Genomic DNA, 20067 nt, shown 5'->3' with positions numbered 1-20067 from the left:
TCGTACAATGTACATGTGTATTCCCATGAGGAGCCCAATCTTAAGACAGGGACAGAGAAGAGAGAATTACCATCCCCAGTAGCCAGCCATCTCTATAAATCCATTTGGAGGAGGCCAGCATGTAAGACTCAAAGGCCACAGGTCCACCACGAGAAGGGTTCAAGTTTTGTTGAAATACCAAGGATTCAACAGAGATAATGTTCTCTACAGCAGGTGTTGGGAAAGACTTCTGCCCGATACCTTGTAGCATCACTTCCAGTTATAATAGACCAGACATGGGGAACCTGTTCCTCTCCAGATATTGTTGGATCTCAGTGTCCTTCGTGGTTGGCCAACATGGTCAGTGGTCAGAGATGACAGACTCTCTCTCTCTTGGGGATTTTTCATGTTGGTACAGTGTGTTCGGTGTTTTCTGTCTTTCTGGCACATATACATGAATGATCTCCCCCAGCAATTTCTAGTTCAACTCTGTATCCCCAAATGGAAACCAGAATCAGAGGTCATACATTTTCTATTACTGGGGAATGATCAGGAGCTCACCAAGTTAGTGGCTAAATATCTCTATTTGGTTTTTTGTCGTCGAAATACACTGCAGACGTCTGATCTCCCTGGAGACCAAGAGATATGACGCTAGACTGCTCTGCCTCCTTTCTTTTAGCAAATGTTTTGTGCCACTGGGGAAGTGGTCATTCTGTATTTATTTGTTTTGGATGTTGTTTGTGATGCAAATAAAGGTTTTATGATACGATATACATGAATGTGAGTTTCTCTGTGGTTTGTGATACAAACCACATTCGTGAAATCTGGCTATGGTGAACTGGATATTAGCTAGTCTCATCACTACCTACAGCCCATCTCTGTTCATGTGTTGTCATTATACTGTCCAGCTAGTGTTGACAATTGGCCTTTTGGTTGTACTGGAGATGGGTAGATATTAGTGATTTGCCATCCTAGCCAACTCAAATATTTGCTGCAAGTAAATAGGATTAAAAGATCATACTTCCTTCTAAAGATGATTCCAGTGTGAGCCTCTAGCACAGAGCTATCCAAACTGTGTGTCACCACACATTAGTGTGTCGGCTGTAGTGTATCGGTGTGTCATGCGACCACTCCCTGCACTTCTCCCAGGCATGGAAAGGGGTTAGTTCAGGGGTCAGCAAACTTTTTCAGCAGGGGGCTGGTCTACTGTCCCTCAGACCTTGTGGGGGGGGGCGGACTATATTTTTTGGGAGAAATGAATGAATTCCTATGCCCCACAAATAACCCAGAGATGCATTTTAAATAAAAGCACACATTCTACTCTTGTAAAAACATGCTGATTCCCGGACCGTCCACGGGCTGGATTTAGAAGGTGATTGGGCTGGATCCAGCCCCCAGGCCTTAGTTTGCCTACCCATGGGTTAGTTCAACCTCTGGTTTGCTAGTAAAACTGTGCTGTCACCAATTGCTGTGCTGTGAAATGATGCAGCTATAAAAAGTGTGTCACCAACATGAAAAGTTTGGAAAGCACACTCCTAAACATGTTGACTTGGATGCACATCTAACAAACACTGAACTGTAATTGTACAAGCTGCAAAATACAAACTTCTTAGCATTTAGAATAGTGATTCCCCAAATCTGTACCACAATAAAAGCTGAAATGTGCCTTGAAAAATCAAGACACTTTGTAGATGCACCTTCCCTTCAGTGCTTTGGAGAGCAGGAACGTTGCTATTTTAAGAGAGGATTGAGGAACATTTTTTGAGTAAAGTGTGAAACTTTTGGTTGTAATCTACAAAACACGTGCCTCAAGATGCTGGTTCACAACATGTGCTCTAATTTGCGGGGGAGGGGGGGACCTGTTTTAGGATGTTATGAAGCTTAGCATTTTATTAGCCATTGATTGATACAGAGCCTGTTGCAGAAAATTATATTTGCAGGCCAAATTGTCACTTTTATGAAGTTCATTTACGCCAGGGAAATGTTTTATGACTTTGTTTAGAACCCATGATACTACTCAATATTTCAAATAACCAGCACATGCCCTGTAAACTTGTTGCTGCAATTTTGTATTCAGTAGTTAATAATTTAACAAGCCAAAGCTACAAAAGTGACAAGGCTTAACACATAAGAAGAGGTGTGTGTGTGTGTGTGTGTGTGTGTCTGTGTCTGTGTCTGTGTGTTTGTGTGTGTGTGTGTGTGTGTGTTAAACAAAAATAATAGCCTGTAGTTGAAAATTTCACAATAGTGTTAATCAACCAATTATCTGATATTAGATATGAAGGTGCTCCCTGTTCTTGGTGAACAAATCTGCTTCCCTTATTGTGGCCTCGAGATTTACAGCAGCCACACAGTTCTTCCTCCTCCTGTGGACAGAGCTGTAAACCCAGCACTCTTCATGGTTCACCAAGAGCAGAGAGGTTGTGGGGGCCGGGGAGAGTTCTGAGGGCCAGATAGGAGAGGCATGGAGGGCCTCAGACCTGAGGTTCCCCATCCCCAGTGTAGAATTACTTTCTTCTGTCTTTCCCTAATTTCCTGCCATTCAGTATCCTTTGGATGACAGAAGCTGAGGGTTGATCGAAGGGAAGGAATCTGCTGAACTGGATTTGGAACAAAATCCAGAAAAGATAGCTCTGAAAACAAGAGTCATGAATGTGCTCTGTTGGTCAGACAAGAACTGGAAGATAGTCTGGAAGCATTTATAGGTAATGCTGACTAAGCAGAAGTCAGTAAGGAAAGTAGGAGTTTAGGATAAAACAGAGCTCAGGGTACCAAGGACAACTCAGAGTTATCTGCATTTTTCTTTTTTTTTAATGCATCAAAATATGCTTGCATTGTATATTTTTGAGAGAAAATGTGTTTCAAAATGTGTGTTTTGAAAGAATGTACTAAAAATAGAGAGTTTGCATTCAAATGGAACTATTTGACATTAGCAGACTAGCATAGAGACAGGATAGGAAAGATTTATTTATGAGCGAATGCATACAAAAGTGACAGAGAGAAAACAGGCTGATTCATTTGCCCTTAGATGAGATGTCAATGGAACTGAGGTTGATTAGAGTCTGAAATGGATAATGCATTTCCTAATGAAATCAGCTGAGAAAAATGAACTAAGGAATTCACATAGGAGTTAGATAAAGGGGGAGAAATAAAACCTAGGAATAATAATAATAATGTGCTTTCCCCCTTATGTACCATGGAAACATATATTTCTCCCACAGTTTTCATCTCTGCAGTTTTGTTGTGTTTTTGTATTCCCTTGTCTGAACAATTGGAAACCAAGAGTCTATACATCTTCACGTTATATAACAGATGGTTTAGTGTGTACAATTCTTGTAACTTCTCCAGAGTGTAAGATTGCAGATTTTTATTTTTTAAAATGTTTTTAAGTCTTAAATCAGTTCCCTGTGAAATGGTCCTTTGCAAATCATGCCAGTGGTGGTCTCCCTTTAACACTGCATCTAATATATGATCTCAGCAGCTGACTAATAAATGGACCAGCAAAACAGCATCAGGGGAACAAATTTTACCTTGAGAATAGTACTATAATAACTCCTGTTTCCCAGCAACCTGTTACTGTATGATATTTGGACCTCTTGTTTTTGGATGTTGGTAGCTGAAGAACCAAGGAGGAAAAATATGACTAACCTGGAGTGTTTTGTCTTGTCTTGTTTTCTTTCACAGGAAAAAGCCCAATATTTACAGAGGACTCTTGCCTCTCAAGTAGATAAATCCACACAGACTGAACTTGTAGGCCACGATGTAAGTAGCTGTTTTAAACAGTTTTTCTTTTATCTTCTGTATTGATATTTAAATCTCTACCAGCCTATTTTCCTTTGCTACTGCTGTGTCTGCGTATTGATGTAAAAGTGCAACACCATTCATCTTTCGCTCTTAAATGATTCTCAAATGCCTTCTGCAACAGAAAAAAAAAGATAATTACAGCTACCTGCCAGCATACCAATGTCCTATTAATTGCTTGTTTTACCAACAATTCCCTTTTACTCTCTAGAATTTGTGCAGGAATGTTTGTGGAGAATATGTATTAGTAGAATTTGAAGTCTTTCCCTATTTTCAAATATTGTAAAAAGCATTTACCTACTTATTAACAACTTAATGAACGTATTATGCATAATCACCAAAGACTAAGCCAGTCTTTTATTTCCTTTTTAAAAATTGTATTACAAATGAAAGCTGGAGAAGTTTGCAGAGAAGTTTGCATTAATATTTTAATCACTGGGTATCAGCAGGGGATGTTGCTAGTAATTTAATTGAAAATTAGAATTTTCATCCTGGTGCGATTATGAACTGTGACTATCAAGAAAGTACTCCAATGTATTGGAATGATTAATAGAGCTGGCTTGTATGTGATATCATTCCCATTACAACCTCCCTTGAAAAGTATATTGGTAATCAAGGTTTGAAAGACAGAAGCGCAATTATTATCTACCGGAATGAACATGGTACTGTTACCTTTTTCAAACAGCATCCTCTAAAGTAGTTTCCGATTTTTGATGTAGGCTCATATGTGCTTTTGGTCAGTACTGAAGTTGTTCTGCACATTTTACTTTTATGGAATTTCTGTTTCTCAAAGCAGAATTAATGAATAGGATAGCCCTGTTCTGGTAGGCGTGCTGGACATTAACCTTAAAGGAAGTCATCTTTTTTGTTTTGTTGTCTTTCAAAGAAGTGGGAATCCTTGTTGTGACCATATGTGAATGGATGGCTCTGTGGAGTAGCTCCCTGGCTTGCCCACTTTTCATTTGGAGTGGGATTCTGATTTGGGGCTGCCTACAAACAAGCCAGAAACCCAGTGTTCTTGGGTGAAATGGCCAAATGAGAGACCTGTAGAACCTGCATTTCCATCTCTGCATTCTGTGGTGGTACTATTGTCTGCCAGGACCGTAGGCCAAAACATCAGCTATTGAAACTGATTCTTACGTTTATTTATTTATCATATCATTTGTGTGTTTATTACATCTATATCCTGTCTGTTGATCTACCCGAGGGCATCAAGGAGACTAAATTAAAATTACCAAAAGCAAGAATAAAGCAGTTTTTAGAAACAGTGTAATGATTCACCAAGGGAAACCTCTCATAAGGGCACATATTCTAAGAAAGTTATTCATGGTGAACTCCCATTGAAATCATCCTTTGGGTCAGCAACAATGGCTGGTGGGAACAGAGAGTTCTTCATCACAGAGAAGAAAGCCCATTGCTCTTCATGGCCTTGCCTGTTTCACCCAAAGGATGCACAAGTTTCAATAGGAAAACTAATTTGTGCAATATCCAGTACTCGTTTAATACTTCCTGGGTGTCAAGCTTGCTATTTGTGACAAGCCTTCCTATGAGAAAAAAAATAGTTTAAAGGTAATTGGGGGGTTATTTTTTTACCTGCAAAAAAGAGACAACTTTCTAGATTAATTGAGTTAACCTAAAAGTTTCAAAGTCACAAATGAACATTATTTTGAGGGTTTTACTTTGATTCGTGGCTAGCAATGTTTTCCTCAATTTTTGTACCAGCCAAGTTTCAAGATTTTCCAGTGCCATTTCCCTAGGGTTTCACAGTCAGGAGCTGAAACTGGATTGCCATATGTTTTACTCACACAAGTTAACAAATATCTGGATATGCATGCACCCCGATGTCACCAAGCTTAGTCGGTTTATATTATAAAGACACCTTGGAGAAAAGACAGTGAACAGATAACAGGGAGGAATAAAACAGCACATTTGCTAGCATAAGCAAGGGAAGTATAGTTGATAACAGATTGATAAAACAAATGTCGTGCAGCTAAGAATTAGGTTTTTTGGTACATATATCTCCAATGCACTCCACCAGTTCAGGGCTTTAATTTTAGCAGGGGAACTTAAAGAATAATGTGCAACTAATTTTTACTTAGAGTAGACACATTGAAATTAACAAACATGACTAAGTTATATCCATTAATTTCAATAGGTCTACTCTGAGTAAAACTTAATTGTGTACCGCCCTAAGTAAGGAATTATGTTACTATTATTTGGAACACAGCATTTATTCCTGCATTGTAAATTGTCGTTCTGTTAAATTATGGTGTCCTGAATATTTGACTAATATGGAATGCAGTGCAGTGCAGAACAGTTTTGATTTTCCAGAATGTTCTGAAAACATTTGCAAAGTGGCTTCATAAAATCAGTTTTGCCTATACTTGTTTACCTTTCATTAAGACTTCACTTTGGAATTATGGAGAACTATGATATCTTCTTCTCAACAGATTTCCTTGAACTGCAATTTTGGTCACCTCTGACCAAAAGCTGATTTTGGTCAGCTCATTTGTGCGCCAGGATTTAGATATTTGACCTGCACATAGCATACTAATAAAGAGGGGGATTAATTAAAATACCGTATTTTTCGCTCTATAACACGCACCTGACCATAACACGCACATTGTTTTTAGAGGAGGAAAACAAGGGAAAAAACATTCTGAATGAAACAGTGGATGTATAATTTTTGTGCTTCATGCTGTGGCCACAGACATGTGATCTGATGGTGAATTTGGGCTGACCCAATGCAAAAATCCTGAGAATCCCTGTGCATCCATGGTTTGTAACCACGTTTTTGTACCATTGCAGCCCCAGGCAACAGTGGGTGCGTGATTTTTGGGGGGCAGGCTGTAGCCATGGACATGCTATGTGCTCTGATGGTGAATTTGGGGTGACCCAATGCAAAGATCCTGGGGATCCATGCTTTGTAACCACATTTTAAGTGGGGAGCGAAGGAAAAAGGAAGGAAAAAGAAGGGACATTAGAGGGGTGTGCAGAGAAGCAGCTGGCTAAGAATGCAGGAGAGGGATTTAACGGGAGGGAGGAAAGAAAGGCAAAAGTTTCCCCCCACCCAAGCCAGCCATCTCTCTCTCTCTCTCTCTCTCTCTCTCTCTCTCTCTCTCTCCCTCCCTCCCTCCCTCCCTCCCTCCCCCTCTCTCTCTCCCTTCCCCCCTCTCTCTCCCTCCCCCCCAGCAGCACCGGAGCTTGCCTGGAGGGGAGGGGCTTTCCCTGCTCTTTGTTCCGTTTCAGCAAACACAGCAACGAAACAGAGGGGGGTGGGCAGTAAGACCCTGAGGCAGAATGCAGGAAAGCAGCCGCTTCCTCTTTTCAGGTTTCGCTTCTCCGTGCAGCGTGCAGCGCCGCGATTTGATTTTTGCATGCTTTTTCGGCTCCAGGGACCACACATTCGCTCTATAACACGCACAGACATTTCCCCTTCCTTTTTAGAAGAAAAAATCTGCGTGTTATAGAAGGAAAAATACGGTAGGTAAATCTCATGTGTTCAGAGGTTGCAAAGGTTGTCAAGAGACCTTGGCCAGAAAATGAGGTAAAACAACATATTGTTTAAAAAAAATAAAAATCCTATTTCTAAGTGTACTTCAAGGCAATTTCCAAGCAAAACCTATTTGGGTGCAAAGTGTGTGTGTGTGTGTGTGTGTGTGTGTGTGTGTGTGTGTGTGTAAAATAGGGAGGGAGAGAAAATTGCTAATGGGTAAGTGGTGGGCATATCTTAATAAATCAATGTCAGTTTAACCTTCTTCATCTTCTTCTGTTCTTCAAAATCTTCTTTGATTAAGATATCAAGAAATAATTTCTTAAATTTCACTTGCATAATCAAAACAAAGAACTAAGATGCATGTACCATTTGTAATGCAATTTTCAGTGGTGATGAGATTACATGAACCGATAGGTGCATCAGTACCAAACCATATGTTACTATTAAGCAGACACAGATGCTATTCCCGTGGTTGGGTATGATTTTCCTTTCTCAGTTGTGAAGACAGAGCCTACATGCGCCCAGCCTGTATATTGGCTCTCCTCAGAACTTTAGATGAACTGTTGCAGAGACACAATCTCAATCTCACCCACTTCCATGTTGCATGCTTGAGGGGCAAATGTGCAGACTCAAACTGGCCGGATAACCATACACACACCTTCACTTCCCAGGTAAACCAAGAGAGAGTTTTCAGCACTTCACTACATTACTGTTCCCACAACTTTTACTGTTTGGGTGAAAGCCATAACAGTTATGCAATTAAAATGATATGCAACCAACATAAGTTGATTATGATATAGGTATACACACATACCTGAAGAGCAGCTTGACCTCTTTGTAGTCACTAGAAAGAGACCTCTTTCTAGTCACAGCAGATTATATTACATTAAAATACTGTGATTTTGAAATGGAAAGTGCAACTTATAAGTTTGGAGCCATCACTGTTTAAATTGGGCAAAGTCACACCAAAGACATGCATTGGCCTGCCACCTTGAATCAAAACAGTATCTGACATCCAAATATCAATGAAGAACACTGCCCCCACCTTGGGAACCCTCATGCTGAATTTGGCGACGCTATCTGGAGAGGCAGCTGAAGCTATATCAAAAAACAGGCAAAGTCATGCCAAAGTGATGTATCAGTCTACCATCTTGATTCACAATGGCAGCCAGCGTCCAGACAGTGATGCAGGCTGCTGCCTCACCTCAGGAACCCTAATACCAAGTTTGGTGGCGATATTGCAAGAGGTGGATGGACGTATGTAAAAAAATAATAATATTTTTGTGAAGTCACACCAAAATGATGTTTTGGTCTACCATCTTGATTCTAATGGTGGATGGCATTTGAACATTAACAAAGATCACTATCCCTCCTTTGGAAACCCATGTGCCAAGTTTGGTGGTGATATCTCAAGAGGTGGCCTAACCTATAGAGAACAAATGGACAGAAACGTGACTTTTGATGTGGAGCTTTAATTAACATGCATTAGCATGTCTTCTGTCGAAATGTTTGTCACTTATCCCAGTACAGTGAACATCAGAGTGTAGGGTTTATTCTGTTGTACCTCATCACTGAACACCATCTTTGTGCAATTTGCATTGGTCCCCCACTTTTCTATAGTACAGATAGACACAGCTGCAACTTATGTGGCCTCCACAACTGCAACTGTTGGTTGCACTATTCTTTCTTGATGCATCTTCGTCTGTCCAGTCATTGTGCTATAGCCTGAGTGGTCGAAATGTGTCTATGATGACACATTTTGCTCCAGATGGATAGGGACTCTTGGATGCTGGCATTACTTTCAATCCAGAACGCTCACCTTAATAATTATTAGAAATACCATCTTTAATACTCCACTTCGTTCAAAATCTGATTATCTTGTTGAATTACTTTTCCCATTCCAGATAGTTGTATTCTTCCTCTTATTCCCTCTTCCTTCGGTGATCTGGAAGACTATATTTGTATTACACCTCATTCTTTTATGTTGTAACATGCACCATCTTCAGCCTTTATCCATTTCAGCAATTTACAAAACAATGTTGAGATGAGGGTACCGAGAAGCAGACTTTAAAGCATGACCATCATGTGCCAAGATGGGAGTTGCACTCAGTTAAGACATTATAATCTGCACATAGTGGTATGGGAAGGGGCCACTCGTTTGACATGGCAGCTATAATCATCACCATGTTGTTGCAGTGGGTTGGATCCAAAGGCAAGAAGGAAACCAGCTTGCTACTAACTGTGAAAGCTTGCACAACAGTCAAGTGCTATAATAGGTAGGCTCATGAGCAGCTTTAATGGCTATGCTTGGGCAAGACGAAGTACATTGTTGGTTTCAATTGCAACATTTCAATGAGGTGTAAATTCCAAAAGTGGAAGACATCATCTGCATTTAGAAAGCCTGAATGGATCCAACTCACTATTTGAAAATAACTGCTCTTCACGATGTGATGGAAACCACTTCATGATCTCTTCTCAAATGGTTTATTGCACGGTTACAGCCAATGATTTTTCCCCAGACAACAACTCAAGGCGACTTACAACTAAAATAGAAACAACTATGGGGGGGGGGTCATTAAAAATATTGTGAAGACTGTTCAATATTGTCAGGGAACTGCCATCGGAAAGGCAGGTAGTGGAAGGGCTCACGGAGGCTAGGAGAGACTCAGCAGCAGAGGAGGGAACCAGCAGGGGGAGAGAGGGAGCTCCAAGGGAAAGCGAGTCGGAGGGATGGCTCAAGGACACTTCCAGTGAAAACAGTGGAGAGGTTTCAGGACCTCCTATAGGTACACCCACTCCTCGCCAGAAACTGTCGCGCCGAGAATCCCGAAGACGCGTTTCCGTTAAGGAACTTTTATGTTGGAAGAGATTCCGCAAACGCCCACTGTCGGATTCTGCCAACGACTGAGGGAGTCATGTTTAAGGTGCTCCGCTATAGACAGAGCTTTGACAACCAGGACCAAGCTCTGGGGGACTAAGCTTTTACGCACAAGCAGCTCATCATCCCATCACAAACATATTCCACTTTTTGTATTTACCCTCCTCCACACCCATTTTTTCACCCATTTTCTACAACCCTCTTGTTTGTTTGTTTTAGCTAGCAGACATAGTTGGCAAAATAAATATATTTATATGGATAGATATTGCTTTGGACATTGAAACATAAATCACTTTAAGCTAGTGAACTATTTTACATGATGCACTGGGCAGTTCTGTGTTCCACTTATGGATATTGCTACAGCGCATTCATGGTAAACTCTTTGTTGACAGCATTTAGGGCTAAATGCATTGATGCACAACACTCCCTTGTGGCTTCCTGGAAAGGAATGGAGTGTCTTGTCCTTGCCACCTGACAGAAATTCTGGCTCTGCATTTTGTTGCCAAAAATACCATTATGTTTACATAGGATAACATCTGTTCCTGCCATTGTTCATCTCTTCTGCTGTTGTGGGTGCTTTCCCCTTCTGTGTCTTCCGTATTTATTATGATAGTATTTGCAACATCTAAAATATGGTCCATATCTCAAAACGTATTAGCAATGCATGAACAATTTGCACTTACTGATTGGGTTCATAATTGCATGCCCATGTATTCATCTGCATTATTTCTGGATCTTATGTATAATATATGATTGCAGGTGAGCATGGGAGCATGTGCACATTTTTAATTCTTCTTCCTTGTTTTTGCTTTTGCATTTACCATATTACAAAATATCCCCCCCCCAAACACTTAAAGATATTTTAAAGCTATTGCTTCACAAAAGTAGCTCTCTCTGTTGGCTTTTGAAGCAGAGCTGCATTTGAACGAAATGCAGTCATTCCATGTGGATTATTTATCAGAATCTCACAGTGCTTCTACTCAGTGTCTAATGCTAATAGTCAACAGTGGTTTTATTTTTTTAAGAATAGTTAAAAAATGCAGTTAAGGTACAAGATGTGGCTTTCAGTGAAAACATGAGATACCGGTATCTCTTAACTCAGTGAATACACGAGTTATCTTTAGTGGGGGGAAAAGCCCAGTGATGTCTTATCTATATTATTGGAAAACCAATAAAATCTTAACTACACAATATAACAACAATAACCATATCTTAAATCAATGTCAAAACATTTTGTTTTTTTACATCCGTACAACAATCCTGTAAGGTAGGTCAGTCTTCTTATTTACATACTGAAGCTCAAAAGTTCAGTTTCTGCAGCGATGCATCCCTCCAAATGCTGTTAGACTCCAGCTCCCATCAAAACACAGCCAGCATGGTCAGTGATAATGGGAATTGTATATGGAGGGTTGCAGGTTCCCCACTCTGGTTAAAGGGTCACATATAAGCTAAATTCAGATCAGAGACTTCCTGATGTTTTCACAGCTCCTTATTCACAAACTCTCTAGACAAACACACTAGAAAAGTCTAAAACATGCACAGCCTATGTTGAGTACACAGCTAGATCTCCTTTGCGTTAGTCAGGTAATTGGATTCAGAGCAACGCTAAGCTGATATAATTTTATTAATTTTTCTCAGTTCATCTTGTTTGTCTTTGGTGCTCAATTTCCCCCTAATCTGATTCTTCGTATAGATGTGGGATCCTTCTTCATTTATATTCTTTCTCTCAATGTGCAATGTTTTAGTTAAAAGATATGTATTGGAGTATTTCACTGATTATAATAGTAAGCATGATTATATTTGTTTTAATCATTATTATGCTTTGGCTTAAATATTTTAATACAACTTTTTAGGGCACAAGGCATCTGTAACACAAATATTGTTTTATGTCTCTTCTACCAGTGATGCATGCAACTTAATCTTTGAGACTTCATTTATCTTATTTTTTTTTCTTCTTTTTTAAAGGCCCTGTGGAATTCTTCATGTACTGAACGTTCAGTTTACAAACCAATCAGCATCTCATTGGTACCAACATTATTTAATTAAAATAACATATCCTTGGACACACACACCACATAGACAATTAGTTTCACTTTGTTGCCTGTATAAAGATGAATCTGCCTTTGCCTTTGGGGGGTTTGCTGGGACAAAATGCCTTGCTCATTATAAAAAACAAGTATTCTTCACTATTCTCATTTGCATTAACAAATATTTGATTAAGTTATTACCAATAAATTATTACAGGCATTTGAAAAATCAAAATAAAGTATAATTTTATCTTCCATAACTTGTGTACAGTTGTATTGTCCTTTGGGGTCAGCGGTAGTACACCTTGGTGGTTACCAAGAGCAACATTCAAGGCCAATGTTCCTGTTTTAGGCAGGAAACTGTTTTGGGCCACACTGAGTCATTCAAAAATAGGCTACTAAGCAGTTTACAAAATATAAAAAGCAATTTAGGTTATTGTACAAGTTTCCTGTAAAAATCACATTTTGTGCACTTGTTTGTTTGGTTTTTTTACTGAGACAGCCACAAAATTTGGAGAAGTGTAATCCAGTGGATAAGTTCGGGACTAGCAAATTAGGGTGGTTTGGTCCATACCAATACATGGATCTCTGTTGAGAAGCGCCCTCCCCAGAATTTACTATAATCAGGCAATATTAAGTAAATACGGGAGAAATCACATCATCTAGTTTTGTATTTACAGTTTAGCATAGGTGCAACAAAACATCAATCAGTCTTTCTTCTGTTTTCTTATTCTTACTTCTAGCTCATTTGTTGCTCTGCTAGCTGTCGATTCTCATCTTGAGCCCATTATTTTGTAAAGAATTTACTTGCATATGGAACACAATTTTGAACTCTCTCACTTTTTTTCCAATTTCTCCTTCTTTGCATAGCCAAACCTAACCCAGTTTACAGATCTTTTACCTCTTTCTCTTGTACTACCATATCAGGAGTAAGGTAGCTGTGGCCCCTTCTGATGTGGTCCACCTCCCTCATCCCTGATCATTGGGGATGCTGGCTGAGGTCGATTTATGGGAGTTGCAATTGAAGAACATTTGGAGGGCCACAGATTTTCTATCCTTATACTATATATTGTACAGAACATGATATAGTACAGAACACTTATAAGAACATGGTGAGTTTTAGAATTTTAATGCTAACATGTCTTATAATCCAGTTAGTAACAAATACTGTTTCAAGGAGATTGAAGGAAACATCTCTTCACTGAATTTATTCTCTTCCTCTGTTCTCATTTTCTTCCCTTAACTTCTTTTCTGGTATCTGCATCTGATTGCATCTGTTATCATAGCTGGAAATACACCCTAAGCTCTACTCCAATGAGCTAAAGCAGGCTCTCAATGAACTCAACGGGGCTTGCTTTTGAGCAGACATGCATACGATTGCATGAGTAGAATCCAAGCAATGCAGATTTCTCAGAAGTATGGCTAGACGTGATATAAAACATGGCATGTCTGCATCACATCACACTACAGGTAAGAACATTGGGAATGAGGCCAGGATCAGGAAAGATCAGGAAAGAAGGGAATTATACTGCAAGAGCACTTTGTTGTCTATTCCTGATCTAGAAGAATGGCTTTATGGAGGAGAATTCAGTTTGTACAATACCACACCCGCAGTCTGCAGTGGTACATTCCAGGAAATGTTTTATAGTTTCATGAGTTATTTGCCTAGAAAGTATCTTGGGTTGCACTCTTGTGGTCCCTGAGAGGGCCATAGAATTTTGCAGAACTTCCACTCTTCAGGCAGAGAGGAAGAACATTCTGTCTAGCCAAAGAAGTCTTCCCACTGCAGCCAAGGAAACATCCACAGTGATCCCTCCTCTTCTGTTGGTGCTGTGACAGGAGGAGAAAGGACCTGTGTGGGGGAGGCTTTGGATCTGTTCAATCTAAATCCCTCCTGTTCTCCTTAAGTGCCCCTGAGACAAGGGGAATACATCAGATTGCATATTTTTGTGTGCCCTCTCCAGCCACTGCCCCACAAGTCAGAATCCCCCACATTTTCTGCTCTGGCTGGCGAGAGACTGACAGGGCTCAGAATGGGTTGCTTCTGCCAGCACATGTTATTTCAACACATACCATCCTGGGAGTGCTCTTCTAGCTCCAAATATGCATTTATTTTTACTCAATGGAAAGAGCCTTGTAGCACCACTTCATTCTCCTTCATGATGGTTGACCGTATCATTGTCATCATCACCATCCTTTGCATGCCTCTACTAGATGCGGGCAGAAAAGAATCTGGAAGAAGAATCATTTCTCCCCCACCCTTTTACTGATGTGGGAAAGGAAAGCAGTTTGCTGGTATAAGTGAAAAAAGGCCTTGATTTCTGCTTTTACTAGTGCACCCATTGATCATGAGAAGAAAAGATTTCATCCAGGTATTGCACAGATGTAATACAGTGGGAGGTGAGGAGACTGAAATGATAGACTATGATGCATTTCATGCATTGCTCCACATCAGTGATGCATGAAATATGTGAGAGCTGAACTTGCAAACAGTACTCAGCAGAGGGGCCCTCTGCATCAGTAGTTGATCACACAGGTGCTGATTATTGGAGTAACTACATGTGTTCAGCTACTCACAGCACTCTGCAAACATTCATGCTGAACACATGGATGTCATGTAGCTGGAGCCACTAGGGGCTGCACTGTTCAGGGCAGCAAGGGCAGCTGATTTCTCTTACTGCTCCATGTGATAGCTGCACATGTAACATAAATAATGTGTGAACAGGGAGGATGAATAGACTATAATAGCTATCATTGTTTCATATGGACAGTACCTGTGTAAATCTTGCTTTATCTGCTCTGAAAATACGGTTACCAATGCAGGATGTTTTCAAGTAAGTACATCATTTTCAAGTACTGAAATACTTTTTTTTTTTTTTTAACTACCCTACTCTAAAGATATTAACATTGTGAATGTCATTACAATGCAAAGCTGGATATAATATTGCAGCTTTACTGCGATAATAAGCTTACATGGTATATTTTCTACACTAACCAGAAATCCCATAACAATTCTGATATATTTAATTCCATACTTATACACATTAAACCTTTTCAGATTCACACAAATGCGTAAGGTAGAACTCAGTTTTTTCCATTCCATTTTTTCATTAAATTCAGGAGATAGTCTATTTTATGGTCTAAATACCTTGATGGATGCTAGTGATATTCCAGCTTCAGTGGTATTCTCACATAATGGTGCATTTGAGAAATACTGACATAACAAGACACCTTAATATTTTTTTTTTTTTTTTTGCAAACTCAGAAGTACAAAATGTAGAAAAGGATCTTGGGATATAACATTCCTTTGAACAAAAGAGCTCTTTCCCCCCTTTATTGTTTGTAATGATTCTATGGAACACTTTTGAAACAATGTTTTAAGCAATAATTAAAACAGAGAGGAGAAGAAGAAAGAGAAAGGAGTAAGACAAAAAATAACAGAAAAGAAAGCAGGGAAGGTATCTGGGTGGGTTTCTTGGCCATTTAAAAGTGCAGGTCTCTTCAGTTCATGGCTGAAAAACCACGGATAGTAAGAAATCACTGGGCTTACACTTACTTAAGTATTTTATTCCTTTATTAATTCTTTAAAATATATTATTTTAACATATTGGCCAGAGGCTTCAAGCAAAATGGTAAACCCAAGTCACCAGCAACAATAAAAACCAAGGGTTCATTCACTGCATTGCAACGAAGGCAAAAGTTTGTCTTCAGCTCCAAATCCCAGAAGAGAATCCCATCAACTAAGCATCACCACCATAAAGGCCCTGTGCTTAAGAAGGTCACAGACTCTCCTTCCTTGGAGGTTTTTAAACAGAAGTTGAATGACCATCTGTCAGTGATTCTTTGTGTGATACGTGCATTGCAGGGGGTTGGAGGAGATGATCTTTCCTACTCCACAAGTCTATTATTCTGGTGATTCAAGGCCACCAGCCACATAACAGGCAGAGAGAAGACCCCAAGCCAACCCTCAAGGGAAGGTCAGAGTGAATTAGTAGACACATACAGGAAGAAGGTGTCCTAACATACCCTAAACAAAAAAATTTCTTCCAGTAGCAGCTTAAAGACCAACTAAGTTAGTTCTTGGTATGAGCTTTCGTGTGCATGCACACTTCTTCAGATACCTGAAGAAGTGGTATCTGAAGAAGTGTGCATGCACACGAAAGCTCATACCAAGAACTAACTTAGTTGGTCTTTAAGGTGCTACTGGAAGGAATTTTTTTTGTTTTGACTATGGCAGACCAACACGGCTACCTATCTGTAACTAACATACCCTAGATATGATCCCAGATCATTAGAGCTTACAAGAGCAAAACCAGCTGTGAATTAAGCTTGGAAATCAGAACTGATAAAATTAAACATTGATTAACATTGATTAACATTGATTAACCTTCCCCTCTCTGTTCTATTTGAGTGTTTCACTGGAGGTTGTGGTTTGTTTGTTTGTTTTTTTGTTTTGAAGCAAAGGGCTGTATAGCAAACTTTTAAATGACCATGCACTGATGACATAATTCCTTTTAGTTTGGGACTGTTAAAATAATATGATGTAATAGGATTTGACTGGGGCAAAATCCTAGTCAATGTCCTTTAAATGTACATATGTGGTTATCTCCAGAACACCCCAAACAAAAGTGGGACAAAAGTGAAGGGGGGAGAGCCTTTTAAGGTGAGAGCCAGTGTTGGGAACAATTTGTCTTCATAAAATGATATGTTTAAGAGTTCCTCTGGGTGTCTTGGATTACATCAGAATACATTTCGTTTGGTGGCTGGAAAGGCTGTAGAGGTGAAGGTGAGAAGTATACTTTAAGATTTATGGACGCAGAAGTTTCTGAAGAAATAAGCAGAAGCAGAAAATTACTCAGTACTTTCCTTCTCTGAAGGTTGGCAACTTGTCCCATATGCATATACACATCAGACCCTAAACTTCAGAAGTCTGAGGGATGAAGTAAGGTCTGGGAGTTGGGTTCACTTACAGAATAAGAAATGCATTGAGCTGTTTCTATTTGTTTCAATGATGTGTTTTATTGTTTCATAGCTCTTTGTAACACTTGTTTTATGTTTTGTACCCTACTCTGGTACCCGCAGATGAATGGTGGGTTATAAATGTTTTAAATAAATAATAAATAAAAATTCCAGCAAGTGTAAGGTAAAGGTAAAGGGACTCCTGACCGTTAGGTCCAGTCGTGACCGACTCTGGGGTTGCAGCACTCATCTCGCTTTATTGGCCGAGGGAGCCGGCGTACAGCTTCCAGGTCATGTGGCCAGCATGACTAAGCCGCTTCTGGCGAACCAGAGCAGCGCATAGAAACACCGTTTACCTTCCTGCCGGAGCGGTACCTATTTATCTACTTGCACTTTGACATGCTTTCGAACTGCTAGGTTGGCAGGAGCAGGAACCGAGCAACAGGAGCTCACCCCGTCATGGGGATTTGAACCACTGACCTTCTGATCGGCAAGTCCTAGGCTCTGTGGTTTATCCCACAGCGCCACCCGTGTCCCACCAGCAAGTGTAGTCCAAACCAATTAATAGGTATCAAAATACAGGTATCGGTTTATTGTTTATTTTCCCTTTCATCTGGAAACAAGCAAACAAGCTCTTGGTGACAATTCATGTCCTTTAGTAGATCAGAACTCTTATCCTCTTTGTTTATGTTGAAAAGGAAATGGTATGAGTGATACAGTGATTTCCTTCCTCCCAATATCTCCTTGGCTCATCTAGCTCTGAGTAACACCTCCCATGTGCCAAGTTCCTTCCTTCCTTCCTTCCTTCCTTCCTTCCTTCCTTCCTTCCTTCCTTCCTTCCTCCCTCCCTCCCTCCCTCCCTCCCTCCCTCCCTCCCTCCCTGTGTTTTCTCAAATTTAGCAAGTTGTGGATGGAGGGAGTGAGGAGAGGACACATCCACCAAACCTTTTATGCAGTGATGGAGTTTGGCCTCTCAAATTTCACTGGTGCCTTGTGTGACGCTAAAAATCAGCCTCCCCCTGCCCCCATTTGTGCTCCTTTCTACAGCATTGTTTGTGGCACCCACTACAAAGTTGTGTCCACCGTGGTCACGCATTGGTCACACTACCCTAAAACCACCTCTATTTTATTTGCTGTTCTTGATTGTTGTCATTCACTCTTGGAAATGTAAGAGGTTTTTAGTAGCATAGGAGCTAAAAAGAATTTCACATCTAGCAACCAATGTGCCCCTTTGGTTTCAGATAATACATGGGTAGGAAAGTCTAAGAAGCCCAGGACACACATTTTAACAGCCCTCTGGTAGCCTCTTGGTGCATATTTTGCTCTAGGGGGGTTTAGTTTGGTCAGAATCGAGTGTGCACTCATCTGGCAACAATACAGAGGTATTGTATTTTGATTTAAACTATAGCCATTATTTCTAAGTGTTTGCATCTATACATATAAATTAGCTTCTTCCTCTTCTTCTTCTTCTTCTTCTTCTTCTTCTTCTTCTTCTTCTTCTTCTTCTTCTTCTTCTTCTTCAATTCCATGCCCTCTTCTATCCTCTTTTTATTTCCTCTTTTTTGGCAAAGTGTTCTGAACCAGCCTGGAACTTGATTTGATGGCTCAGATGCACTCAGCTCCTGCTGTCTGCAGTGAGAACAGTATTATGGACTTGATGGGCTTTTGGCTTATCCAGCAGGGTTCTATGTCTCTTGAGAAGTGCAGTGCGTTTTTTGTTAGCTTTTATTTAACTCTAATATTCCAGACAGTTCCAAGGAAGCTAAATAACTACAGGTTCCAGAATTTCTGTTTAAAGTGAGTTGGAATCTCAGCAAGAGCTTTAGACAGATGTTTCTTTTTTTTACAGATTATTAAGTTTGGGAAAGACACAATTCAAAGTGATCGTGTTTCCCTTTAAAACCCTAAATGTCTTTGGACCAAAGTACTGAAGGAATGCCTGCTCCCATACCAACCTGCCATTGAAATAATCTTAAAAGTCTCCTCCTTTATGGAATTTCCTCCCCAGAGAAGCCCAACATTGGTACCAACATTGGTTGGTGATGGCAATTTTATTATTATTATTACTTTCCCTTGTAATGTATTAATGATTTTTGTAGTTTTATTCTTATTTTATCTGGTAAACAGTCCCAGAAATAGCTAGATCTTTTAAATTAAATAAATGAGCTTGGAATGAATTCCACTTTGGAAACCCTGCAGTTTGATTCAAACTCTTAAACCAGGTTATAATTTTGGGCAGAGCAGTTTAAAAATCTGCATTCTGGATTTGTAAAGATAGTTTGCTGTTCAAATTTCATTTTTGATTTTAAAGTGTTTCTCTTAATCTGAAATCTGAGGACGCTGCAAATCTAGTCGATAACATTGTAGTCTATGAATGTTAGAGTCAAATCTAAAGAAATAATGGAAGAAAAATGAAATTGGAACTACAGAGAGAACATATAGAAAGGGTGAGTACCCAGAAAAGGATAACAAGATGAATGGAAGGCTTTGAAGAGTTCTATTATGGTAATACAAGCCTAAAATAAATTATTTTGGTCTTCACTATTATTACCTTTTCATTTATGAGCTGTCATCCCCTGATTTTTATTTTTTTAAAAATATCTCTAAGATTAACTTTGCTGAGAACTTCATGGGGTGAGTGAAGCATTATTTTTTTTTATTGCTGCTTTTGGTTTCTGAGAGTAAGGATAAATAACGATACCACCAAATTATAATGCAGTTGGTTAATATTATCTTTCTCCAAATCTAATCTAAGCACCAGAATGAAAATGTATGACTTTAATTAATGCTACTCTGCCTATCTAGGCTCGAAGGCTGTGAAGAGTTTATGATGCATCATAGCATATTTAAAGCTCCATAAAATATATTCTTACTGTTTATTTGAAAACAGCAAAGATCGCCATGAGCACAAATTGTACTCCACATGT

General features: G+C 39.6%; 1 protein-coding gene across 7 annotated transcripts in view; it reads left to right on the top strand.

Moving 5' to 3' along the window:
- Positions 1–20067, top strand: part of CCSER1 (coiled-coil serine rich protein 1) — a 691921-nt gene that overhangs the window by 403856 nt on the left and 267998 nt on the right. For 5 of the 7 annotated variants that reach the window (XM_083756443.1, XM_083756445.1, XM_083756444.1 and 2 more), the window contains exon 9: positions 3664–3741. In XM_083756443.1, the coding sequence (XP_083612569.1) occupies positions 3664–3741 (78 nt within the window). Of the gene's footprint in view, positions 1–3663; positions 3742–12119; positions 12442–20067 lie in introns of those variants that run through there. The other 2 variants (XM_083756447.1, XM_083756446.1) reach the window with 1 other exon arrangement.

The sequence above is a fragment of the Podarcis gaigeae genome (assembly GCF_964106915.1).
Source record: "Podarcis gaigeae genome assembly, chromosome: 9".
Lineage (NCBI taxonomy): Eukaryota > Metazoa > Chordata > Lepidosauria > Squamata > Lacertidae > Podarcis > Podarcis gaigeae.
This window is presented reverse-complemented; position numbering and strand designations above follow the sequence as displayed.